This window comes from Callospermophilus lateralis, chromosome 1 (assembly GCF_048772815.1).
Source record: "Callospermophilus lateralis isolate mCalLat2 chromosome 1, mCalLat2.hap1, whole genome shotgun sequence".
NCBI classification, from domain to species: Eukaryota; Metazoa; Chordata; class Mammalia; order Rodentia; family Sciuridae; genus Callospermophilus; species Callospermophilus lateralis.
The window spans coordinates 156,279,103-156,306,192 of record NC_135305.1 but is presented as its reverse complement, the minus strand read 5'-3'; the positions used below and the strand labels follow the sequence as shown (position 1 = coordinate 156,306,192).

The 27,090-nt window shown below is 52.9% G+C and overlaps 1 protein-coding gene across 1 annotated transcript in view; it reads left to right on the top strand.

Moving 5' to 3' along the window:
* The window catches only part of Cux2 (cut like homeobox 2), a 227,550-nt gene extending 204,001 nt beyond the window's left edge, over positions 1 to 23,549 (top strand). Inside the window, exons 10-22 of the mRNA XM_076866790.2 lie at positions 3,558 to 3,662; positions 6,106 to 6,297; positions 6,386 to 6,444; positions 7,272 to 7,320; positions 7,415 to 7,514; positions 8,074 to 8,742; positions 9,393 to 9,494; positions 14,091 to 14,878; positions 15,452 to 15,611; positions 18,332 to 18,601; positions 19,689 to 19,877; positions 20,758 to 21,031; positions 22,748 to 23,549. Coding sequence (XP_076722905.2) covers positions 3,558 to 3,662; positions 6,106 to 6,297; positions 6,386 to 6,444; positions 7,272 to 7,320; positions 7,415 to 7,514; positions 8,074 to 8,742; positions 9,393 to 9,494; positions 14,091 to 14,878; positions 15,452 to 15,611; positions 18,332 to 18,601; positions 19,689 to 19,877; positions 20,758 to 21,031; positions 22,748 to 23,549 — 3,759 coding nt within the window. The remainder of the gene's footprint in view (positions 1 to 3,557; positions 3,663 to 6,105; positions 6,298 to 6,385; positions 6,445 to 7,271; positions 7,321 to 7,414; positions 7,515 to 8,073; positions 8,743 to 9,392; positions 9,495 to 14,090; positions 14,879 to 15,451; positions 15,612 to 18,331; positions 18,602 to 19,688; positions 19,878 to 20,757; positions 21,032 to 22,747) is intronic.
* Positions 23,550 to 27,090: the final 3,541 nt, after the last annotated feature.

Sequence of the window (27,090 nt, the reverse complement as noted above, 5' to 3'; positions counted from 1 at the left end):
TTGAGTCCATGTGCCTTCTCCTTGAGGAGAGACAACAGGGAGGGCAGAGCAAAGGCCCAGAGTGTGGCTCTTCAGGCATAGGGCAGGGGTGCTCCCTCCTGTGGAGGACACTCAATAGGAAGGTTGATCCCAAGTCCCTGTCCCTACAGGAAACTACCAAAATATTGCAGGCCCAACCTGGCCCACCCTCCCTGCTCCCAAGTACATGATTTCCAACTGGGCCCCTCGTGGTGGTGAGACTCCATGAATCCCTACCATCTGGCCCTGACGGGGGCAGTGTTCCCTAGGAGGGGCAGGAAGCCCAAAGACAGGGCCAGGTGACAATGGTGGTGGTGACCACAGTGGCTTCCCTGAAATGACCATTAAATGAGCCGTATTTTTATAGCCCACATACATATTCAGCTTTTTTTATTTTTTTAAAGTTGTTGATGGACCTTTATTTTTTATTTATTTATTTATACGTGGTGCTGAGACTTGAACTCAGAGCCTCACACATGCTAAGCAAGTGTGCTACCGCGGAGCCCCAGCCCCAGCCCCAGTCCAGCCCAGATACATATTTAGTTTGAGTTTTTGAATGTGTAATTCCCCAGTGAAGTTACACAAGGGGCTATCAGGAAATTCTAGTTGCCCTCCCCTGCAGCAGCTCTGCCAGTTTCCAGGGTCTTCTTCCAGCGATGCCCAGTCCATGCACACGCCGTGAATGAATCCATTTCTGACTTCTTTTTAAAGCAAAAGCGAAACCCTATGTGCACCTTACTTTCCCTGAGGTCTGTCTGGGGCTCCTTCCACGTCTAACTTAGTCCCTCCTCTGGTTGACACCTCCGTACCCAGTTCACATTGAGTAGACGCACTGTCACCAACCTAGGGACAGAGGGCTCACATTTTCAGCTTTGCAGTTCATGCGGTCTCCATCACAGGTAGTCAGCTTTGCTGTTGCAGCCTGAAAGCATAGATGATATACCTGTGGAGGAGCATGGCTGTGTTCCAATAAAACTTTATTAATAAGCACAGGCAGCAGGCTCTGCTCAGCTGACCCTGGCCTAACCAGGCCCCTACTGATGAGCATTTATGGTATTCCCAGTCTTTTCCCATCACAATCAATACTGTAGTAAATGAGCTTGTACAGATGTGTACAGACGCACAACCCAATATGTAGGGTGGAGTTCTCCAAGTGGATTTGCTAGGCAAAGGGTGTGTGCATCTGTGATTGCAGATGTAGCCAAACTGCTGCTCCCTCCACCAGGGCACGAGGATGCCTGCTTCCTGAGAACCTCGCCAGCACTGCATGTCCTCAAACTTTTGCATCTTTGCCAATCAGTTTTTTATTTTATCTTATTTTATTTAATTTTATTTATTTTGTGGTATTGGGATGGACCCCAGGGTCCATGTTAGGCAAGTGCTCTACCAGGCAAGTGCTCTACCACTGGCTATATCCCCAGCCTTTTTTTTTTTTTTTTTTTTTTTTTTTGAGACAGTGTCTCACTCAGTTGCCCAGGCTGGCCCTAACTCTGTGATCCTCCTACCTCCCAAGGAGCTGGGATTCCAAATGGGCATCACAGGCCAAGCCAGATAGGTTTTTTAAAAGAGCTCTTAACAGTAGTTTGAATAGGAAACAGTTTAATAATGTCTCCTTTTTTTTTCCTGAGTATTTAACTAAAATCTACTCATTATAGAAAAATATGGAGAAGAAAATAAACATCACCATATTAACTATTAATATCTATCTTTAATATCATCCTGAGCGTGGCTGCAGGGATTCTGAAAACAGAGCAGGTACCTAGTGTCATTCACTAAATAACAGCCAAGCCAGTGAACCCTGCAGAGACCAAACCAGAATCAGATGTCGTCCTTTGTGTACCAGGGTCTCTACCATAGGCGAGGACCTCCTAACTGCCAATCTGCAAGGTTATGTAGGAGAAGGACCTTCTGCCAGTGGGAGAAGAATCCATCTATCTCCCAAGTGCCATGGACACAGGGCGAGGCCCCTGGAGTGTACACACACATCTCTCCACGGGCCACCTCAGCCTCCCCACTTGAAACGCAAGCACAGTCCTCCAGGGAGGAAAACTCCCCTCAGGTCCTGCTAGCTAACCAGCCCACAGTTTGTTCCCAGGCTCTTTTCTTTCTTTTGCAGTGCTAGGGAACAAACCCAGAGCCTGGAGCATGCCAGGCACGAACTGTACCACGAAGCGCCACCCGCAGCCCAGGGTTCGCCTTGTAGCCCGGATCCTGAGTTCATTCACATCTTCTCAGAACACCCCGACTGTGCAGAAACGTAAACATACTTTCGCTACTGCCCCATGTACCCAGAACTTCTTCCCCCAAACAGAACTATCTTGAATCCTTTCTGCCACAAGACAGGGTGCCAATAAATAAATTACAAATAAATTAAACTGTGAATATGCTATACATGGGTCTCTGTGTGCATAAAGTGGGCACAGCATTCTAACTGTCAAGGTCAATCGTAGTTAAACATAATCACTATGACCTGCTACACCAGCTGAAGTTATAAGTGTAACCATAGGGCTGCGGTGTGGCTCAGTAGTAGAGCGCTCACCTGGCATGCATGAGACCTGGACTCCAGCTTTAGCACCACAAAATAAAAATAAGAAAACAATAGCTCTTTTAACTTTCAAGTGATGGCTCAAGTAATACACCCTGATGAATGCCAGTGAAATGAACCAATCATGGACACACCTGCACGGCACTGAGCTAAGATGCCTAATGATGAGTGCATTTTACCAAAATCACTTAATTTGTGAAGCAACCCTGTGAAATAGCTGCCTTTACAATCGCCATCTTACAGATAGAGTGACCACACTGGGAAGAGGAAGCCTCTTGCCCAAGGTCACATAATCACAAAGTCCTGAAGTGAGAAGCTGAGCTCAGATTTCTCTCCAAGACTGCAAGACACCGTATTGCTAACATTTAGAAGCTTCCTTCCAGACTCAGAAGTTTTTGAAGAGTTGGCTCTACCATAGACCAGTTTAGTCAACCGCTGGGTTCTGACTGTAATTGCTCAGGACCCTTCTGATGTTTTCTCCATTTCATAAAAGGGGGATTGAGTTCTAGGAAGGGATAGTGACTTGTCCAGGTCCTGCAGTGGCTTGTGAGCTGGGGACCCACCTCTGGGACTTGTCCCACCTCAGGTGCTGTGAGAGCAGGGAAGGCTTGACTTCCACGCAGCCAGGCCAGAAGCTTCGCAGGGCAGACACAGTGACTAGAAATGGGGGCTTTCTAGTGCCCTCACCAACCCCTCCCTCCTGCCCTCATGGAGGGGAATGTTCTCTTGGGGTCCCATGCACCCCAGCACAGACTGAGCCTCCTCAAAGGAGCCACACAGATCCTGTCCTCCAACTCTTTAAAAAAACATGGGGCTGCTCTCTTTGTTCCCAGCCCTGAGCCCTGCGACAGGCCTTCCAGTTCCAGTACTGGGTCCAGGACCAAGAAAGCAGGCAACTGCCACCTGGGATGTGGCAGGGAGGTGTCAGAGGGGCAGAGTAGGGTCTGACGCACCTGCTCACCTCCTGACCACCTATGTCCCTCCCCCTCCCCAGCGCGCTGAAGCAGCCCAGCGGGAAGTGGAGAGTCTCCGGGAACAGCTGGCCTCTGTCAACAGCTCTATCCGCCTGGCCTGCTGCTCCCCGCAGGGACCCAGTGGGGTAAGGATGGGATCTGGAAAGTGAGGGGGGAAGCAGAGGGAAAGAGTGGAAATACTAGGTAGGTGACACATTGTGGGTGTGTGCTTCGTTGTGAAATCATGAGCAGGGATGTATGTGGGTCTCTGTACAGCGGGCACCTTGTCCTAATTGCCAAGGTCAGTGCATAGTTGAACGTAATTACCATAACCCCTTCACCAGCTGAGGGTGATAATGTAGCCACAGTTCTTGTGACCTTTCAAGCTCGAGCCTCCGCCTGCCCTTGTTTAACAGGAAGTCTAGTACCTTCCTTTGGCAGCCTCCTTCACCCCCACTTGTCCAAGAATGCCAGGAGCTTTCTCAGGCCACAGAAGGTCATTCCCATGACCAACTGCCAAAGGGGTGAGTTTGAGCAAAGCGCAGCAGTGCAGCTTTGGTGGCTGCCACCAGGTGTCACTGTTGGACGCTTGGTTTGCACCACGTGGTGTTACGGAGACTAGGATGCTCTGGCTGGCTTCCAGGCACTAGCAGAACTATAGAGAGGCCATGCCTGATCCGAGGCGCTGGGCTCCTTGTCAGCCATTATTCCCAAAGCAGCTCGCACAGGATGATTCCAGTGGGGGTTCCCGCCCCGACCACATGTGTGAAGGGCCAGTTTCAACCTGACGTCCTGTGTTGAGCCTGGCTAATCCACTCATCTTTCTCTTTCCTACTGGTTAGTGCCCTTTGGCGTTCTGGAATCATTTCTTCCCAAAGGATTTTCGTCAGAGCCACCCCATTCTGTTTTCCTATCATGTATTGGCAGTCTCCATCCCTCCCGCTCCCCAGAAAGCCATGGGCACCTGATGTCAAGCGCATAGCAAAGGGTTAAACTCACATTCCTTATGGATGTGGGATACGGTCTGCTCCAGGGTGAATTGCAGCCTCGACCCATGAACCTGAGGTTGCCGGGTAGTTTTTGTTTCACCTCATACACAGGCACAAGCGTCATGCCTCTCTTTCTGTTTGAATATTGGAATACGTTGGGCTGGGGTTGTGGCTCAGCGGTAGAGAGTTTACCTAGCACATTCAAGGCACTGCGCTCGATCCTCAGCACCATATAAAAATAAATAAATAAAATAAAGGGGGAAAAAAAGATGCAGTCATTGCCTAAAAAAGAAAAAATTGAAATATGTCTCTACGAACATGTGTTACTATATGTGTATGCTTGTGACCTTTGGACAAGTGACCATGTCCTTAATCTGACTGCACCTTAGTTCCTTTATCTATACAAGTGACATTTACCTTATAGGGTTTTTGAAAGGATTGTTTGTGAACTGCCTCCAAATGGTGCTTGGCTCATAGTATATGCTCAGTGAATATTTAATGCTCTTATTACTGTGATCAGTGTGTCTTTGGTCCATTTGCTCATGAGACCATGTGGCCTCCTGGAGCACACACGCGTCTCTGTGTGTCATGGTGCTGTGTCCCAGTGTCTCTGTCTCCTTGCTGCTTGTATATTTTTGTGAGTGTGCATGTCAACGTGAGAATTCAGGGAGGCACAAGTGTCTGTGTGCTGGGACTGTGTGGTGTCAGCCATGTCTGTGTCCCTGTGCCCAGGTGGCTTCACAACACACAGGGAATGCATGAGAGAGAGGAATAAGGTGAGGAAAGGATCAAGAGCGAGAGCTCACAAGGATGCCTCAGAGAGGAATTTGCCAATGGTTCTTAATTAGCCCCCGTGGAACCCAGCAAATGCCTGTGCTAATCAGCCACGGGGAGCTCGGCTGGTTTGGGAGGTGAGCTTTTCTGAGCACAACGGTGGCGCTCGATGCTAATTAATTTAATGTATTAATGGCATCCGCTTCCTGTTTTAATTGGCATTTATCTCCATGGAAGAAAGCTGGGTTGGTAGCAGTATATTTGTTTGTGTGTGGGGTGTGTGTGTGTGTGTCTGTGTGGGTTTTTCTTTTTCCTTAAATGCTTCTTAGACTCTTTGTCGCGGAGCCAGAGACCAGCCTGACTTCATGTCCCTCAAACAGCAACCCCTCCAACTTCTTCTGGGACAAAGGGGCCAATTCCTAAAATCAAGAGAAGCCACTGGTCTTGGGCTATCAGCAAATTAGGAGGAAGGAGCCACCCATAGGTGGCTACAAGGTCTCCAGTCTAACCCTGAGGTCCCTTGTCACCTGGGGCAAGATCATCGTGCTAGGGAAGAATCTGAGTTCAGAAACCCAAACCTTTGTCTGAGCCGGTCCTTCCGCCACAGCACCCAGTGGCCACTGCACAGCCGCAGCCTATTGTGGTCGTTCCTTTTTAATCACTGTTTAAGGGGAGCATAGCACACACAGCATGATTCACATGCCCCACAGCACTCCTGAACCGACAAGTAGAACTTTCCACCCTGTTGGGGTTCCTGGGCCAGGAGGCCAGCCCTGTGGCCCCCCATCCCACACCCCTCGGCCCTCAACGCCCCCTTTTCTCCCAGGAGAAGGTGAGCTTCGCCCTGTGCTCGGGGCCTCGGCTGGAGGCTGCCCTGGCCTCCAAGGACCGGGAGATCCTGCGGCTGCTGAAGGACGCACAGCACCTCCGCAACTCTCTGCAGGAGCTGGAGGAGGCCTCCGCCAACCAGATTGCGGACCTGGAGCAGCAGCTTACAGCCAAGTCCGAGGCCATAGAGGCAGGTCTTGGTGGGAGACCGGCAGGTGCCCAGGCAGAAGGCAGCCCCTGAGCACCGGCCAGGCTCACCCTCTTCGTTTTACTTCCAGAAGCTAGAAGAAAAGCTCCAGGCACAGTCCGACTATGAAGAGATCAAAACAGAGCTGAGGTACAGTGCAGAGTGGGACAGGGCCAGGTTCTCACCTCCCTCCTTCCACCTGCCCATGCTGGGCTCCTGTTGCCTCCCCGTGGACACCAGGCATGTCAAATCTTGGCTGCCCCGATCCTTTTCCATCATGGCCACCTGCAAAGTGGCTGTCTTGTCCTGGGTGCGGTAACCAGGGGTTGACAGCTAGATAAGTGCATCCCTCCAACGTGGGGTCAGCTGCTGCAGCCACTTCCAGGGACACCCTCACCTGCCGGCAAGCCTGCTGCTTCCAATCTGTGGTTGCAACAGGTCAACAACAGACACTTGCCCCTCAGCATCCCTGGAGATGGGTTTCGGGGCCACCCACAGTGCCTTACACAACTCGTATGAAATGGCACGGTGTTTGCTAGAATCAGCACACATCCTCACGTGAACTTCAGATCACCTCCAGGTTTCCCGTGATACCTAATGCACTGCTGATTCATCACTGCACTGGAGTGGATTCAGTGCGAATTTTAAGTTTTGGTTTTTAGAACTTTCTGGAATTTTATTTCAAATATTTTCTTTCTTTTCTTTTCTTTTTTTTAAGCAGTGCTGGGGATTGAGCCCAGGCCTTGCACATGCTAGGCAAGCATTCTACTATTGAGCAGTTTTACCAGCTCAAATATTCTCCCCTGGTTGATTGGAGCCATAGTGCAGAGCCCCCAGACACAGAGGGTCCTGCAGGTGGGAGAGGGGGATGGGCGTGGTTCTGCATCAGGGGAGATGAGCGGGCTGGTGCCCCTTACAAGACCTTGCCTGCAGCCCTGGGGCCTAGCTAACCTCAGGCCTCTGCATTTTCTCCGCAGCATCCTGAAAGCCATGAAGCTGGCCTCCAGCACCTGCAGCCTCCCCCAGGTAAATGTCCCTGCCAGGTTCCCGTCTTCAAAGGAGGCTGCCTGTGGGCCCTCCAGCCAAGGTGCCCTCTCAGGCCTGCTTCCTGTCTCCTCAGGGCCTGGCCAAACCTGATGACTCACTACTCATAGCAAAGGAGGCCTTCTTCCCAGCACAGAAGTTCCTTCTAGAAAAGCCTGGTCTTCTGACCAGCCCTGGTAAGGGAGGAGGGATGCTCCCCGCCCTCCTGCTCCCGTCCTCCTGCTCCCCATCCTCCTGCTCCCCATCCTCCTGCTCCCGTCCTCCTGCTCCCCGTCCTCCTGCTCCCGTCCTCCTGCTCCCCGTCCTCCTGCTCCCCGTCCTCCTGCTCCCGTCCTCCTGCTCCCCGTCCTCCTGCTCCCGTCCTCCTGCTCCCCGTCCTCCTGCTCCCCGTCCTCCTGCTCCCGTCCTCCTGCTCCCCGTCCTCCTGCTCCCGTCCTCCTGCTCCCCATCCTCCTGCTCCCCGTCCTCCTGCTCCCCGTCCTCCTGCTCCCGTCCTCCTGCTCCCCGTCCTCCTGCTCCCATCCTCCTGCTCCCCGTCCTCCTGCTCTCTGAGCTGCTGCATTCCTCTCCTGGCTCTGCCTCCTGCCCCGCCCCGCATGCAGCTCCCTTCTATCTGGCTCCTGTTCTCTCTGTCTGCTCCCCTCCCTGCCTCTCTCTCTCTGCCTGGCTACTTTGCTCCCTCTCTCCCTCCCCGTCACCATCTCTGTCCCTCTGTCTGTCGTCTTGGCATTCTAGAGGAGGACCCTTCAGAGGACGACTCCATCAAGGACTCTCTGGGCACAGAGCCATCCTACCCCTCCCCTCAGCAGCTGCCACCTCCACCAGGACCTGAAGACCCGATGTCCCCCAGCCCTGGGCAGGCCCTGCTGGGCCCCAGCCTGGGACCTGATGGCCCGCGGACTTTCTCGCTATCCCCATTCCCCAGCCTGGCCTCAGGGGAGAGACTGGCTGGGGACACATTGCTCTCCAAGCACATGATGCCCCCAGCCGCCTTCAAGGGAGAGGCAGGTGGCTTGCTGGTGTTCCCTCCAAGCTTCTATAACACCAAGCCCCCCACGGCCACAGCCACCCCAGCCCCTGCCCCTGAGCCCCCTGGGAGCATCGAGCCTGCTGATGGTGGCGGGGGCAGTGTGGCAGGCACCGGGGCAGAGGAGGAACAGCTGGACACAGCGGAGATAGCCTTCCAGGTGAAGGAGCAGCTGCTCAAGCACAACATCGGGCAGCGAGTGTTCGGCCACTATGTGCTAGGGCTGTCCCAGGGCTCCGTCAGCGAGATCCTGGCCCGGCCCAAGCCCTGGCGCAAGCTCACAGTGAAGGGCAAGGAGCCCTTCCTCAAGATGAAGCAGTTTCTGTCAGATGAGCAGAATGTGTTGGCCCTGAGGACAATCCAGGTGCGGCAGCGAGGTGAGCACTACCCACACATCTCGGCCAGGCACAGGGCTGGTCCAAAAGCCCGCTCTCTGCCTCCCTGCTATGTGACCCGAGGCAGGTGATTTTGCCTCTCTGTGCCTCAGTTTAGTCCTCTGTTAAAACAGAAAACACCCTCACGCCCTCCATCCTGGGGTCTGTCCTGGTGGAGACCCCTCCAACCCTCAGTTTATCCATCTGTGAGATGACTTGGGTGGACGCCATCCTTGCCAGAGTGGATTTTTAGGTTCCTTGATGTGCAGGACCTGGCTCTACCTCACAGACACCAGGTTTGGATCCTGGCTCAGCCACAGCCACTGGCTGACCACTCAGCTCCCCCAACTGTCCTGGGCCTCGGTTCCCCAGCCATCAGCCTCCTGGAAAGTCCTGGGGATTTCAGGGGCATAAAGCACTGACCACTGAACCTGGCACCTGGTGACTGCTCCCAGCACCAGCTGCAGCGGTTGTGGTCACCGACGTCGCCATGTGTGCTTTATTCATCATGTTTCAAGCCAGAGCAGCTGAACATCCACATTTCACCACACAGACCATGTGGCAGCCCTGTGCCCGCAGGGCAGCCCAGCCCCTGCTCCTGGGCCCCAGACTCCCATGCAAACCCCACCACAGATGCCTTTCGCCTCCCCCAGGTAGCATCACCCCACGAATCCGCACGCCTGAGACAGGCTCGGACGACGCCATCAAGAGCATCCTGGAGCAGGCCAAGAAGGAGATCGAGTCCCAGAAAGGGGGTGAGTAGGCTCGGCCGGCCTTGGGGAGGCCTCCAGGGCTGCCTTGAGCAGCGGGCTGTTCCCCAGGGGGTTCCAAGGGGTCTGAACCTCCCAGACCAAGGGGATCTTTTTAGAGCACATATGTGGTCATGTCAGTGCTCAGGTCTCTCCACGGCTCCCTGCTGCCCTGGATATCAAATCCCGGCCCCTCAGCAAGACTCCAGGCCCTATATCTTCAGACTCCCCCTGGGCCCTCCACACCTCTCTCAGTCATGGTCTCACCCAGGTCCCTCTCACAGTCTCTCATTTTAATTATTACATCTCTCGTTGCAATTCTGTGCTTCTGGTATAGCTGTCCCTTCCACTGGTATGGGGGCTTTGTGCAACCGGGGACCAGTTTACACCCCCACCCCGACCCGCATTTGATCCTGGAGCTCAGTGCAGTCTGGACCGCAGCTACTTGAACCAGGATTGCTCTGCTCTTTATTTTGCAGGGTCAGCTGCCCCCTGGTGGCTCCTCAGAGCAGGCATCCCAATTTCCAAGCCGCCTGTGGCTGAGAGCAAAGGAGTTTCCCCAGGTCCTGCCCCCTCCCCCTTCCTGGAGAAACAAAGGGAGAAGGGCTTGAGCTGGTGGAACCTGTGCTGCCCCGCCCTAGGATCCCCTGAGCCCCTACACTATGCATTTTCTTCTCTGTACACTGCGGTTTCTTCTGTGTCAGCTTCGGTATCAAGAGATGCAAGACAGGGAAGCAAGCAGTAAACGCATCCAACGTTAGACCTAGGTTAGGACCTGGGTGAGACTTGTCAGCGGATCTAGGAGAACATGAGGAAGCAAGCTCATGTCTGGCTGGGGTGAAGCTCAGCAGCGAGCACCTGCTGTGTGCATGAGGCTCTGGGGAAACGTAAAAGGCAGCCTCACAGCAGAGGAAAAGTCTGCCCTAGTGGGCTAGCCCGGGGCTTTACATTCAGGGTCTACACAGGACTCAGAAGAAAATTCCCAAGGTGGCCACCAAGCCCCTGACAAGCAGGTGCAAAGCAGAGAGTACACCAGCCTCTGCCCGGAGGAAAGGACCGTGGCTGCCTGTCAGCCCAGGGTTTGTACTTCAGGGAACCAAAAGAAAGTCCATAATGGGGACAGAGATTTACGTACAAGCCATTGCTCTATCCTTCTTTACTAGAGTGGCAAACTGGAAACAACCTAAGTGCCCAGCAGTGGGGGATCCTGTGGTAATACAGATAATATCCCATCAGTGGCACATGCAGCTGTTAAAGACAGAAAAATTTTTTTCCCTGTGGTTCTGGGCATTGAACCCAGGGGCTCTCTACCCCTGAACTATACTCCCAGCCCTTTTAATTTTTAATTCTGAGCTAGGGTCTCACTAAGTTGCCTAGGCTGGTCGAGCTTGGGATCTTTAGCCTCCAGAATCACTGGAAGAATTTTTTTTTTTTTTTTTTTTTTTTTTTTGTCAACAGACATTTATTTTACTTTTTATATGCGGTGCTGAGAATTGAACCCAGTCCCTCACACATGCTAAGCAAGCGCTCTACCACTGAGCTGTAACCCCAGGCCTGGGAAGAACTGTTAATGATAAGAAAAATCATTCATGTTGATACTGAGTAGAGACAAGCCAGGCTCTATCCCACCTAGCAAGGATGATTCTCCAGTGCCCTTAGCATGGAAATCAGACTCAGAAGAAATAAAGAGCATGTCTCATGTAGCAGCCTCTGGACAGAGAGAAGGGGAGTTTTTCTCCCTATGTTCTATGCTTTTTGTGACCTTTTTTAAAATTGAGGTAAAAATTACATACTATAAAAACAATTTAAAGTGCATGATTCAGTAACGTTTAGTACATTTGTCGTGCTATGCAGTGATCATCTCCACCTAATTACAGACACTCATCACCCCAAAGGACACCTCACACCCATCAGGCAGTGGATCCCATCCCACCCCCAGGGCCCTCTGCAGCCCTGGTCTACACTCTTCGCGATTGGATTTGCCCATCATGGACACACCCTGTAGGTTAATTCATCCAACAGGTGGCCCTCTGTGTCCAGCGTCTCTCACGTCACATCATGCTTTCAAGGTTTCTCCAGGGTGGAGCAGGGCTCCGTGCTGTGCTCCTTTCTATGACTAAATAATAAGACTGATACTTTATTGCTGGATTACTTTTTAAATTGGAAAATCAATAAAAATTATTTGAATGGGTCTGTGGGGATCCCTCAGGATGGAGACTCTCGGGAGAGGTTGCCCGAGAGCAGAGGATGCACCTGTGTGTCTGCTGGTTAACTGTCACCCTCAGGGTTAAGTCACAGATCAGTCTGTCCCTGGTGTATGACAAACTCTCATGGAAGCTCTCGGAGAGGCCTTCCCCTGAATGTGTATTTGTATATGCACCCACCCACCCACTCACTCACTTACTCACCCACCCACCCACTCACTTACCCACTCACTAACTCACCCACTCACTCATTCACTCATTCATTCACTCACTCATTCACCCACTCACTAACTCACCCAGTCACTCATTCACCCACTCACTAACTCACCCACTAACTCACCCACTCACTCATTCAGTCACTCACTCACTAACTCACCCTCTCACTCACCCACTCACTTACCCACTCACTAACTAACCCATTCACTCATCCACTCACCCACTCACTCACGCACTCACTCACTCACCCACCCACTCACTCACTTATTCATTCACTCACCCACTCATTCACGCATTCACCCACTCACTCACCCACCCACTCACTCACTCACCCACCCACTCACTCACTTACTCACTCATTCACCCACTCACTCACCCACTCATTAACTCACCCACTAACTCACCCTCTCACCTACTCACCTATTCACTCACTCACCCACCCACTCACCCACTCACTCACTCACCCACTCACTAACTCACCCACCCACTCACTCACTCATTCACTCACCCACTCACTCATTCACTCACTAACTCACCCACTCACTCACCCACCCACCCACTCACTCACCCACCCATTCACCTACTCACTCATTTATTCACTCATGCATTCTCTCACTCACTCATATCATAGAACCATCCTCTGGGAGCCTGTGAACCCACCAAAGGTATAGAAAATCCCCAGTGTCTCCCATCTTCTGGCATTTCCCACCCTGCTGTCTGCACTCTGAGATCCTTTATCCTAAATTTTTTTTGTAGCTCCTTTGAGTTTGTCATTTGTTAAAAAGATTGTTCACTGAATTGCATACTGTTTATTTTGCTTGCTTGGGAGCTTTATAGAAGGCATGTTATGGCACACATCTGCAACCCAGCAACTCGGGAGGCTGAGGCCGGAGAATATCCCCAGTTCAAAGCCAGCCTAGGCAACATAATAAGACCCTGTCTCAAAATTAAAAAAATAAAAGGGGCTAGGCATGTAGCTCAGTGACTCAGTAGTGGAGTACCCCTGGGTTCAGTCCCCAGGACTGCATAAGTCAATAAACACACATAGAAGGCATATTATACTGTGTCATCTTCATCTTCTGGGACTTGTTATTTTTGTCCAATACTATGTTATTAAGAGTCACGCATGGCTGGGCTTGGTGGCACACGCCTACAATCCCAGTGGCTCAGGAGGCTGAGGTAGGGGGATCGCCATTTCAAAGCCAGCTTCAGCAGGAGCGAGGTGCTAAGCAACTCAGTGAGACTCTGTCTCTAAATAAAATACAAAAAAAGGGCTGGAGATGTGGCTCAGTGGTCAAGTGTCCCTGAGTTCAATCCCTGGTACCAAAAAATAAAGATTCATGTATGGGCCAGGTGTGGTGGCACAGGTCTCAGGCACAGGAGGCTGAGGCAGGAGGACTGCAGGTTCTAGGCAAGTTAGCAAAACTGTCTCAAAATAAAATAAGGGCTCAGTGTGTAGCTCAGGGGCAGAGCACTTACCTAGCATGTGCCAGGCCCACCAAAAAAATAAAAGATCCACATGTGGCTTTGCAAGGTGGTTTCCTTTGTCACTGCTGTAGAGTAGTTCACTGTCGGACTGTGTCATTATTTATTATCCATTCTCCAATCCATGGGCATTTAGATTTGTGCCACTGTTTTGCTATAGAATAATCAAAGAAGCATCTTATGTGCTACAGTGTCTTCCTTGTCTTTGAACGTTTGCTTAGGTAGATCATAGCGTGTCCACAGGTCTTTCTTGTGTTATATTATCCTTGTGAACACGTCTCCCACATAGGCTAAAATCAGTCACCATAGACTTTTTGTTTTGTTGTGTTGGAGATGGAACCTACCACTGAGCCATTTCCCAGCTGTCAACCTGACTTCTTAAAAAAATTTTTTTAGTTGTCAATGGACCTTTATTTTATTCATTTTTAGGTAGTGCTGAGGATTGAACTCAGTGCCTCACACATGCTAGGCAAGCGCTCCACCCTGAGCCCCAGCCCCAGCCCCTCAACCTGATTTTTAATGGCAGCCTGATGTCCTGCCATACAAAGGGACCTAACTTACTTAACCAATCCCCATTTGCTGAACACAGAGGTTGACTCCGCTTTTCTGTGGTATAAATACTGATGCTTTGAACATCCTTGCCTTCAAGCTGAACCCTGATAAGGGGCCCCTGGCTGCCCTGTTGTCCTCCCCACAGGTGAACCCAAGAACTCAGTGGCCCCATTGAGCATCACCAACGGCACAGCCTCTACCAGCACCTCAGAAGACGCCATCAAGAACATTCTGGAACAGGCTCGCCGTGAGATGCAGGCCCAGCAGCAGGCCCTGCTGGAAATGGAGGCAGGACCCCGGGGCCGCTCAGTGCCCCCTTCTCCCCCAGAGCGGCCCTCGCTGGCAGCCATGAGCCAGAATGGGGGCCCAGCCTACGTCAAGCAGGAGGACAGCACTGGAGGTGGCAGCGGGGGGACCAGCAGCAGTGCCACACAGACGTCCCTCACGGTCCTGTCCCCCGCAGCCTTTGTGCAGAGCATCATCCGGAAAGTCAAATCAGAGATTGGTGATGCCGGCTACTTCGATCACCACTGGGCCTCGGACCGCGGCCTACTCAGCCGCCCCTATGCCTCTGTCTCGCCCTCCCTGTCCTCCTCCTCCTCCAGCTACTCTGGCCAACCCAACGGGCGGGCCTGGCCCCGCGGAGACGAGGCGCCCACTGCCCCTGAGGACGAGGCAGCTGGGGGCGAGGATGAGTCCCCCAGGGTGGGCGAACTGAAGGCAGAAGGGGGAGCCCCTGAGGTGGGCAGTGGCGGGCGGCTGGCCTACTACCCAGCCTATGTGCCCCGCACCCTGAAGCCCACCGTGCCACCCCTGACCCCCGAGCAGTACGAGCTCTACATGTACCGCGAGGTGGACACTCTGGAGCTGACGCGCCAGGTCAAGGAAAAACTGGCCAAGAATGGGATCTGCCAGAGGATCTTTGGGGAGAAGGTGAAGGCCGCAGGGGTCGGGGAGGCCATGGGCCCCGGGGTGGCCGTGGGCCCTGGGGAGGGAGAGCCACTCAGGCCTCAGCTCCCAGGACGCAGCCTGTAAGGATTCCAATGGAGCAGACTCTCCCACCTCTACAACATTGCTCTCTCTCCAGGGTCCGGCTGTCCCTGGGCTTGTGGGAGGGAGCCACAGCGCTGCTATGGGCAGTGAAACGCTTCCTTCCCAGGCTGCGAGAATCCACCTACCCTCTTCCCCAGCCCTCTGCACCTCCCGTGGTCCAGCCAGTGAAGGGGTCTCAGTGTCCTGGTCGATGTGTCCTTGCAGTACCAGCAGGCTCAGAGGAGGGTGACGGGACCTAAATGGGAGACCCAAGGAGGCTTCCCAGCGGAGGGGGCACTCGAGGCCAGGTTGGAGTTTTCTCAGGAAAGTGGGGGCACAGCACAGGTGCCCAGCAGGCCCCTGGAGATGAAGAACAAATGAGAGCAGCCTGACACCCAGGGCCTCAGGGGGACAGCATGGAATGGCAGTGTCCGGGGGCCTGCTGACCTGCCCTGCCTGCCTTGCCCACCGCAGGTGTTGGGCCTATCGCAGGGCAGTGTGAGTGACATGCTGTCCCGGCCGAAGCCCTGGAGCAAGCTGACACAGAAGGGGCGGGAGCCCTTCATCCGCATGCAGCTGTGGCTCTCGGACCAACTCGGCCAGGCTGTGGGCCAGCAGCCCAGTGCCTCCCAAGGTGAGTGTAGGCAGGACCCTCTCGAGGGGTGCTGGTGGCCCCCCAGCTACAGGGCCTCCATACTTCCCTCTGCATCCCACCACAACTGCGCCCCTGGATATCGCGCGTGCTTCTGGCTGTCTCCCGATCCCCCTCAGCTTTCCCCCACCAGGGTGATGTTTCTTGGCCCACATCTGAGGCACAGAGCCCCTCATTTACACCTCTGGGGGTGCTGGGTGCTGGAACAAGTAGAGGAAATATTTCACTCACCGAGCCCCACCCACCTACTGGTCCAGAATCAGCTCTTTTCCTGGAAGACCCAGCACACAGACCCAGGGGTCTCGGCACAAGGTTTTGGCCCCTCGCATCCACTCCCTTGAGAGTGTGCAAGGGAGAGTCTGAGCCTGGCAGGTAAGCAAGCCAGGCTGAGAGTGGCCCCAAGTCAGCCCAGGAGTGGGGAGAAGCTCCCTCCTGCTAATAGCCGGTGGGCTGGTCTGGTCTGCTGGGGCCCGGTGAGGGGCCCACCCAGACCTGCGCTGGGATAAGGGCATGTGGCTACAGGATGGACAGCTGCCCTGCCCACTGAGACCAGGGCAAGGTAGAGACAATCCCAGGGCCTGGCTCAGCCTCAATCTCCTCACCTATAAGTGGGGATCAGTCAATAGGACAAAACCATAGCTTAAGTTCATATCAACAGGGATACAGACCAGAAACAGAATGTCAAGTGGCAAAAGCCCAAGTTCCAGGTGACTGTGTTTTATCAAGGGTTGCTGGTTGCCCCCCAGCTACAGGGCCTCTATACTTCCCTCTGCATCCTGTGCCCTGCAGCCACAGCCCCTGAGCACACACAGACAGCCCCCACACTGGGCAGGGCAGGCACCAGAAGCAGGCGGGGAGCAAAGCTTGGGCAGAACTACTGCTTTTTTAAACAAGAAGGGAGGGCAGGGGTGTGACTCAGTGGTAGAGAGCTTCCTTAGCATGTACAAGGTCCCAGGTTCCGCCCCAGCACCACACACACACAAAACTAGTGCTTCACATGTCCACGTGTGCTGTGGACATCTTTTCATTATGTATCACTGTGTGCGTGTGTGGTGCTAGAGGGAACCCAGGCCTTAGGCCTGCTAAGCAGGTGCTCCCCTGAGCCACAGCCCCAGCCCTGTGTTATCTACAAATGCTGCAGGGCTTCCCCAGTTTTATTTGGCTGCACTCTGGTGGCTGATCTTATAGATCACTGCCCACTTCCTTTTGTTGTGGTTTAACCCTTGGTTTGACATAGTTTCTAATTTACAGAAGAACCAGGCAGAACCGCCCTCTCCCTGTGTGCTCCACCACTGTCAGCCCCTAATCACACGCTGCGTTTGTACTTTCTCTTCATTTGAGGAATCCGTTGGCAACATTGAATCTCTTCACTGATACTTGAGCAAGTGTCATTGTCCCCAAGTTGCACAGAGAGTTGGTTCCAGGGATGCCAACATGCAGAGATGCCCAAGTCCCACATATAAAATGCTGAAGTGTTTGTATGCACCCATGCACAGCCTCTTCTGTGCTTTAGATCATCCCTGGGTGACTCGCAGTACCTGGCACAATGCAAACGCTGTGCAAATAGTTATGGAATTGTATTTTCTTTTAAAATTTTTTAGTAAATTAGTGACAAGCCACTTTATTTATTTGTGTGTCTGTCTGTCTGTCTGTGTGTCTGTGTGTCTGTGTGTGTGGTGCTGGGATTGAACCCAGGGCCTTATGCATGCAAGGTAAGCACTCTACCAACTGAGCTGTATCTCCAGCCCCTAGACACAATTTTTAAAAAAATAATTTTGAACAGTGGTTGGTTAATCCACAGATGCCAAACCTGAGGATATTAGAAGCCAACTGAATTTCCCAGAAATACAGAAATGAAACTTTCCACTGGGTATCAATGGCACATAATCCCCAGTGTCTGGGGAGGCTGAGGCAAGAGGATCACAAGTGACAGGCCAGTCTTGTCAACTTAGCAAGATCCTGTCTCAGAATTTTAAAAGGTCTGTGGATATAGCTCAGTAGTAAAGCACCCCCAGGGTTCAATCCCTGGTACTGAGAGGGAAAAAAATGAAACTTTATCATGATTTATGGTACCTCACCTACCACCTACAATCAAGTTTTATCACTTGTTCTAATAATATCATTTATATATGTGTGTGTCATATATAAATTATCAATTTATAACATTTATAAAAGTATAAATTATCAATTATACACACACACACACACACACACACATCATTTCCCCTTGCCAGCATCAGGTTCAGGTCACTAGTATTTAGTTGCCGTGTTCCAATCTGGACAGTTCCGCCTCTTCCTTTGGCAGTGTGACTTTGCTAAAAGCTGGAGGCCAGGCACCTTGCAACCACCTGGGTGGAGTGTCTCCTGGCCATTAGGTTGAGGCCCTGCCCGTGGTGGGAGCCTCCCAGCAGTGATGCTGTGTCCCTTGCAGTGTGCCGGGTGGGGGCATCGTGGCTGCTGCCTCTGGTGACTTGGTTTGGGGTCTTCCCAGAACTGCTACTGGGAGGCGGCTCTTCTCTCTTTGTACTTAATAAGCACTGTGAGGAGATGCTGGGAGACCTGGTGAGCCTCCTATAGAGGGCCCCTCAGGGACACAACTGGGCCGTAGCAGAACGGATTGTTGCCAAGCCCCAGCCTGCCCAGAATGTGTGTGACCATGCCAGATGGCAGTGACTACCTCTCTGTCTCTTTGTGGCCCACAGCCAGTCCTCCCGAGCTGCGGTCCTCACCTTCACCGCCCCCAAGCCCCCTGGAGCCTGAGAAGAGTTCCCAAGAGTCCTTGAGCCTGTCACTGGAGAGCAGCAAGGAGAACCAGCAGCCAGACGGCCGCTCTGGCTCCTCGCTGGGTGGGAAGATGCACTCTGGCAGCCAGGCCGCGGGAGGCATCCAGGAGATTGTGGCTATGTCCCCAGAGCTGGACACTTACTCCATCACCAAAAGAGTCAAGGAGGTCCTCACAGACAACAACCTAGGTATGGGCAGCCGGCACCAGGGTTGTTGCCTTCTGTCCTGGGTGGCCTCAAGGAAGAGTGCCCATGGTGAGAACCTAGTGCCTTGGGCCAGCTGGAGGTACCAGTCAGCCCAGGCATGCAGGACCCCACTCAAGGCATATTGACTGGCCTATGTCCCTGTAGCAGGTGAAGGAAGGTCTGAATCCCCTGGAATCTTCAGCCCACACTCCAAAAAACTTCCCTCTGGGGGTTCAAAGAACCAAGTTGCAGTGAAGCTCTAATACTGTCCTCATCCAGGACCCAAACTTGCACCCCGGGGGCATAAGACAGAGAAATCCGTTCTGGGCATCTTTCCTTTCCTGGCTTACATGCTCCGCTGAGCCTTAGATGCAAGTTATACGCCTTCTTGAGGAATGTCTGAGCCCCAAGTTTCTCACTACACTTCCTATTGTGAAAATGACTTACTCATTGCTTTAAAATGAGTTTAAAAAACAATGAATTTAAAAATGAGTTTAAAAAACAATGAGTTTTAAAAAATAAGTTAAAAATAATAAACATCTGGCATAGTGGCACACACATATAATCCCAGCCACTCGGAAGGCTGAGGCAGGAGGATCGCAAGTTCAAAGCCAGCCTCAGCACCTTTACGAGACCTTAAGCAACTTAGTGAGACTTTGTGTCTAAACAAAATATAAAAAGGGCTGGGGATGTGGCTCAGCAGTTAAGTGCCTGTGGGGTCAATCCTGGTACTTAAAAAAAAAAAAAAAAAAAAAAGGTAAATAACTCGGGGACGCAGGTGGAGTGCAGAGATAGATTGTGAGCTTACTTGCACAGGCCCTGGCTCAACCTCAGAACCTCAGACACAAGACAACCAGGGTGCGCCCTTCCACTGCAGGCAGGAGAGCCCAGGGGTAAATCCCAGGGTGGAATTGCTGGACCAGAGGGTGTGTACTTTGCAGAAAGGTCCCCCATGTCTCGGGCTCTCCTTCCTGAGAGAGTGGAGACAGTGCTGGGCTTGGCCTGTGTCTCCAGCCTGTTCCTGCCTCTCCTGGGAGCAGGTCTCTCTGCCCAGCCTCTGGTAACATACTGCCTCCTCCCCTGTCCCCAGGGCAGCGGCTGTTTGGGGAGAGCATCCTGGGCCTGACCCAGGGCTCTGTGTCTGACCTGTTGTCCCGGCCCAAACCCTGGCACAAGCTGAGCCTGAAGGGGAGGGAGCCCTTTGTCCGCATGCAGCTGTGGCTCAGTGACCCCCACAATGTGGAGAAGCTGAGGGACATGAAGAAGCTAGAGAAGAAAGGTAAGAGCTGGGCAGGGGACGGGTCCAGCATGGGGTCTGGCCTGTTTCCCTTTGGAACCTACCTGGCTGCCACCTAAATATGCCCAGGCTCTCGCTGCTGGGAAACCACATGAAATGGCAGTCCCGGAGGACGGTACAGTGTTCTAAGAAGTGGGTGGCAGCATCTGCATCTCCCGTGAAAACCCCCACCCCTTCTCCTGGTGTCCTCTCACCCACAGCTGCCCCAGAGTGCTTGCAGCCTCAGGCAGAGGTCCCCAAACACTCCCATCCTCTGCCTCTGCTGCAAGCTGTGCAGATGGAGCGCCCTTTGCCCTACCCAGACTCTATGATAAAGGACAGAACCGACCCAGCAGAAAAGAGGAGGAATAGACCCGAGTCCCACAGTCCCCTTAGAGAGCACTTCCCAGTGACCTGAAGACCTCCCACCGTAAAAGATCCCACCACTTCTCATAGCGCCAACCTGGGGCTGAGCCTCTAAAACATGGGCCTTTAGGGAGCATTCCAGACGCAAACTACAGCAGCCCCCCAACACCACCACCTTTTTTATTGGTGTTTTTACCATTTGGGGTCAAAATGTGGCCGGCAGTAAGGGGGTTCATTTAGACTCTGCTCTGAAACTCAGTGAGGCCGTAGAGGGTGCTGTTGGGAGGTTTCCTGAGTGCAAGGCATCCTGCTGAGCCCTAAATGCAGGTGACCTAACTTCAGAAGCCAGTGGCTTGGGTCTGGCACTCTCAGGCCAGCCTCTCAGCAGAGGGATTGGGAGGAGGTGGAAGTTCACAACAAGAAGAGTTCTGAGTGGGGCTGGCTGATCCCTGCTGTCCCTGGGAGGCTAATGGCGGTGTTGATGGACCCCTCAGCCTCCCTCCCTCCCCTGGCCCAGCCTACCTGAAACGCCGCTATGGCCTCATCAGTACTGGCTCGGACAGCGAGTCTCCAGCCACGCGCTCCGAGTGCCCCAGCCCCTGCCTGCAGCCCCAGGACCTGAGCCTCCTGCAGGTCAAGAAGCCCCGTGTGGTGCTGGCACCCGAGGAGAAGGAGGCACTAAGGAAGGCTTACCAGCTGGAGCCCTACCCCTCCCAGCAGACCATCGAGTTGCTGTCCCTCCAGCTCAACCTGAAGACCAACACCGTCATCAACTGGTTCCACAACTACAGGTGGGGGCTCTGGGCAGACCCAGGTGGGGTGGGCTCTCCCCATGCAGGGCCACTGTGGGCCCAGACATGCCTAGAATAGAGCCCAGCTCTGTCCCTTTAACCGTGGGACCCTGGGCAATCACTTGCCTTCCCTAAGCCTCAGTCTTCTGACCTATACAACAGGGACAGCATCCACCTCTTAGCTTCCTCAGAGACTGACAAACCTACATGTGTACATAGCATACCTGGGGCATAGTGGTAGGTACTGATGGCGTTGCTGTCGCTGCCATTATTACTCCACCCAGCTTGCTCTGCATCTGCCTCCAAGAAGGCACAGGGAACGGGACCTGGGGCACACACCCAGACACTCTCACAACCCACTGGACTCAGGCAGGAGCCCTGACAAGGCTCTGGGTCCCTCCCACTCCTGAGGCTGAGAGAATTCCCCTGGTCCCTCCTTGAGTCTGCCTGCTTGGGATCCTTGGGATGGAGTTTCCTCTTCTGTGGCCCCTGGTCTTGGGAGTCACTGACCTCTAGCAGACTGGACTTCTGGGAGCCAGTCCCAAGCTGGCTCCATGGAGACTGCAGGGGGTCTTCTTGAGCCCAAGCAGAGCCCCTAGGAGTGGGCTTGTGGCAGTATTACAGGGGCCCTAAGCAGGGAGCATCCTCAGTGCCCATGTGGTGCCAGAGAGCAGAGCCTACCCATTCATGTCACTGGTGGAGAGATCTCTTGCTCCCCTAGGAAGAAGGAGGAAGAGGAGCCTGGGGAGTGGGGATCTCAGGTGTTCAGTCCCAGCCTGGACTTTGGCATTGCATAGATCTGAGCCCAAGGCCTAACTTGGCTGTGTGGCCTTGACAAGTCACTTTACCTCTCTGAGTCTCATCCTTACTTTACAGACGAGGAACCTAATACCTACCCCACAACTCTTGATCATGATCAAATGAAATAACTTTGGGTATGAACATGTTAAGTATTGCTCATTATCTGACTCACACCAGAGCCTGCCAAACAGTGCATGACAAGGTCCTTACAGCCTTCTCCCCCTCCTTCCCTCCCTGAGTGATGTGGGGACATCTTCTCACCTCTGATTGCCATGAGACTGAGCATTCCATCGTTGCCCAGCATGACCATGCCCACAGTACTAACAAAGCTTGCACAGTGAGCCAGCATCTGGAGTCAGGTTGAAGCCATCCTGCTCTCGGGAGTTTATGATCATGAACTAGGTCACTTTACTATGACCCAATAAATGCTGTAGGATGAGGAGGAATAAAGGTCTTAGGGAAAGGGGATTCTTCCTGGGGAATACTTTAGAAAAGAGGAGGCATTCAAACTTCCTTATTTTGAAGGAAGTATAGGGGTCTGTAACAAGGAACAGAGGGGATTCTTCTCCTAAAAGAAATGACTCTCCAAGGTTATTGCCGCAGAAGAAGACACTATTTCATTTGATAAATGTTTGTTGAGCACCTACTCTGTACCAGGCACTGCAGAGAACTAGAAAATCCTTGCCCCTAGCATCTTCCAGGCCAGCAGGTACTCACGATCACATATCATACACTGCAGTGAATTCTGGGAAAGATGTACCACAGGATGTGTTGAGAAAATTACCAGGGAGTTCCTGCTTTAGATTTGGGAGTCCTCCTGGGCAGTGGGTAGGTCCAAAATACTGCTCATGCAGCTGAATCCAAGGTTCCTGGGTCCCTGGTCTAGCCCCAGGCTCACCACTCTCTCTGCCCCAGGTCCCGGATGCGCCGGGAGATGTTGGTGGAGGGAACCCAGGACGAGCCAGACCTCGACCCAAGTGGGGGTCCTGGTGTCCTACCACCAGGCCACTCCCAGCCGGACCCTGCCCTGCCAAGCCCTGACTCAGAAGCTGAGGACCAGAAGCCTACTGTGAAGGAACTGGAGCTTCAGGAGGGCTCTGAGGAGTGCATCATGCCCCTGACTGCCCCGGACAGGTCCCAAGTGAGGATCAAGCAGGAGCAGAGCGAGGAGGACACTGAGGAGGAAGTGGGCGGCCAGCCCCAGGACCCAGGGGAGCCAGACAAAGGCCAAGGACCCCCCAAAGAGGAGCATCTTGACCCTCTGAGTAATGATGGACTCCCAAGAGTGGCCCCAGAGCCCCTTCTTTCAGGCGGAAACACTTCAGACTGCACCTCACTACATCCCCCCGAGGAGAGTGAGGCTGGGGAGAGGCTTCACTCGGACCCTCTGAGTTTTAAGTCAGCCTCGGAGTCCTCACGCTGCAGCCTGGAGGTGTCACTGAACTTGCCCTCAGCTGCCTCCTCACCAGGCCTCATGATGTCTGTGTCACCTGTCCCCTCCTCCTCAGCCCCCATCTCCCCATCCCCACCTGGTGCCCCCCCTGCCAAAGTGCCGAGTGCCAGCCCCACTGCCGACACAGCTGGGGCCTTGCACCCCAACGCCAAGGTGAACCCCAATTTGCAGCGGCGGCATGAGAAGATGGCCAACTTGAACAGCATCATCTATCGGCTAGAGAGGGCTGCTAACCGGGAGGAGGCCCTGGAGTGGGAATTCTGAAGGCAGGGTGAGGGGCATACCCTGGGCCCCCTTCCTTTTCTCACTCGCTGTCCTAGATGGGGTTGGGTCGGGGGGAGGCAGACGACCACCCAAAAGTGGACAGCAGAGTTATGCCATTTACGTTTTTTGTTGTAATCCTGGTTCTCTGAAGTTGCAGGTGGGCAGGTGGAGCAAATGCCGTGGCCTCTTCCTTTTGGCATTTCCCACAGCAGGAAGCTTGGGTGACCTGCCCTTCTCCCCCACCCTGGTCCCTCTACAGGAGGCAGAAGCAAAACGGCACCACATTTTCACCTGAAAACTCCAAACTCTTTTAGAAAAATAAAGAAATATTTATAGACCTCTTTTAGATATTTTAATAAAGGATCCTTTGGAATTTATTCCCAGCCGATGCTGTTTTGATATTACAGAGAGTTATGAAATCAGGATGCTGTCACAACTGTTGCGAAGTATACATGGAAGTTGTGTCGTTTTTTTGCCACTAGATGAGATTAAAAGAAGACAATTGTTCAAAGCCATCAGTAAACACTATAAGACTGACCAAATTTAAATAACCTTTGAACCACGGTTTTCCCCACGCCTGTCTGTGAGACACAGCACGTTGCCATTGCCTGTCCAGAAGCCGTGCTGAAGGGAGAAAGTCCAAAAGACTCTAAACGAACACCTCGATGCCGTTGAGGATGTGTTCCATTCTGGTGGTCTGTTCTGCAACCTTGATAACACAGAGTGTCCCATGCTGTTGTAAATGTCATAGAGATGTGGGCCGTGGCCCAGCGTCCTAGACTAGAAGTGGCATGGTACAAAGCAAACTGTTATATTCCCTGGTTAGGAACCCATCATGCCCATCTGTAGAAAAGATGTGTTTCCAGATCCTTCAGAAAGCTGGGTGTCGGGGCAGGTGCTCTGAGATGGTGCTTCAGCCAGAGTGACCCCTATTCCCAGCCTGAATCATGGCCACACCCAGCAAGTTTCCCCACTGGGCATTCCAGAGAAGGCTGGCTGCATCCTCCCTCCTCGTGCGGTTATCCCACGTGCAGTGAAGCTCAGCAGCCAGTGCCAAAGCAGATTCACCCACTAGAGACCCCTGCAGACCTGATCATCACCTTCTCAAGCTGACCCCGGTGCTGCGTCTGGAAGGCTGAGTTCAGAACAGCATGTCCACATACCCCAGTCTCCAAGGCCACCCTTCTTTCCAGCGCATGACTACTGGGAGCCAAGACTCAGCCCCAATTCAAGGGAGCCTTTCCTGCACATTTCGTCGTGTGTCTAGGGAGAGAGCTCCCCATCAGAATGGAGCAGCCTCCAAGGTGGTGGTTAAGCTCTCCATTTTACTTCTTTACATTTTCCAAACTGTGGGAAGGCTAAATTGGGTGACTCCCCGGAATGGTAACAAAAAGGTGACTGTAACTGGTGCCAAGTCAGTGCCAAGGGGAGAGATGGCAGACACATGTGGTGAGTATTTTGAAACCACAGGCAAAACCCAGCGACCAGAAAGGGACAACTGAAGACCGTCTCAGAAATCCCAACTCTAGTGCACCCAGCCCAGGCTGCAGTCCCACACCAGTCAACGTCCACACACCCCCGGAGGAGGGCCTCGCCCTCCGCACACCCAGGCTATGCACTGAAGAGTTTTCCACTGTATACATTTTTATCCAGATGAAGGTATTTTTATATTTTGACAATAGGAAACAGAGACCAGTTTTCAGAGTACTCCAATCTGGGACAAATGAAACATCGCGTAGCCACCACCGCCCTGTTGCACTAGACACTGGGGAAACACACCACTTTTTACTCTCGGAACCAACGCAACGTTGAAATCCAGGACTCTGATCCTTAGAGAACTCACGTTGGCTTTAGTGTGACGGGATTTGATTAAGCACTTAGTCTTCTGAACACAGAAATCCTGTCGTACTCAAAGCTGGCAGACCCGTGAACAGCTCTGTCTGGTTCACGTCCTGCAACGGTAAAACAACACCCACAAAACCCCACAAAACTGTTTCTATGAGAGATTGATGAACTTTGTTTAAAATTTTAAAAAAAGAGGAACACATTCTGTAAACAAGTCGCTAAATACAGAATTGTATAATAATTCTGGGTGTCCCGCTTCTTTGTTCTGGAGCTGGGGGAGCAAACTGGGGGTCTGAACAGGTCCTCAGAGGTATTTTGCAAAACTCTATTTTTAAAAACTAGTTTTTGAGTTGGGTGCCAATATTAAAATCCAGGGGCATGTTACTTAGGAGACATGAATAGCAGCTCGTCCATCATCTTCCCATGTAGACAAGATGTGTTTCCAGATCCTTCAGAAAGCCGGGTGTCAGGCCAGCTCTCAGAGGGTGTTGCTTCAGCAGGGGTGACCCCATTTCCCAGCCTGAACCGTGGCCACACCCAGGAAGTTACCCCACAGGTGTAGAGCATCCTGAGGAGACAGGCAAGTCCAGCTTCTCTTGAAAACCCTGGTATCGGCCACACTAGGCTACATTCTAAGGTGACAACAGCCAGCTGAGGAGTGGCCCTCCCTAGACAGCGCAAGGCCCTTGACTTATCTCCACCTGGGCCCTGTGCTTTGGGCTCCAACTGCCCTGAAGAAAGAGGGAAGGATTTTTCCCAATTGTTTTGTGTGTTTTTGTGTGTGTGTGTGTGTGTGTGTGGTGCTGGGGATTGAACCTAGGGCCTGAAGCACTCTACCAACTGAGCTATGTCCCCAGCCCCGATTTTTCCCACTTGTGCAGCAGAATGGAAACTGGTTGCTTAGACTCTGGGGCCTGGTACAGGAATCAAGGTCGTATCCTGTCCCCGCATCTGTGGCTTCAGACCAGCCAGCTGGTAAGCAGTTCCCACTTCAAGGGAGTGTGGGGCGGTCAGTGCCCCAGCCTCCCAATAAGATGCCAAGAGGGACTAACTGGGGGTAAACAGCTCAGACTCTTCCCCGGTGTGTAACCAGGGCCTCAGGTTTCCTCACCTGTAAAATGGGCATCTCACAGCAACTGACTCAGGGTCATTCTGAGGAATGAGCCTTAGCACGTAAGATGTGTGCAGTGGGAGTCCAGCAGCTGACAGTGTCAGTGGGCAGGTTCCTTGTGTCCACGGACAGGCTGCAGAATGGGTTTTGTGTGTGACCAGTAATGTTGAGAGAGCCCTGAAGTGGCGCTAAACATGACTCACCCATGAGCCAAAGCCACATGGCATCCCCAGGCAAGCTGCCCCCCACCCCTGCCGCCTGAAAACCTTCCACTACCCCACTTCTTCCTCCTGTCCCCACAGTGGGAATTAAGTGACCAAGTTTCCCCACCCCATCTAGTAGAACTGTCACTCCCAAGCCCAGCAGGGCAGCCCTCGAGATGCCCTGACAACCCATCATGGGGCGTGGAGCTGGGAGAAGCAGGGGCTAAGGGCCGAGACCCATCAGAGCTCCCATGAAGGGATGACGTTTGGGGTGGGCCCAGGCCCTCTTCAGAGTTGCACCTCTCAAAACTGCGCATGCCCCAATCCCTCACTTCCCCAGCTGCAAAGGAGGTGATAGCAACGACACCGTCCCCACAAAGCA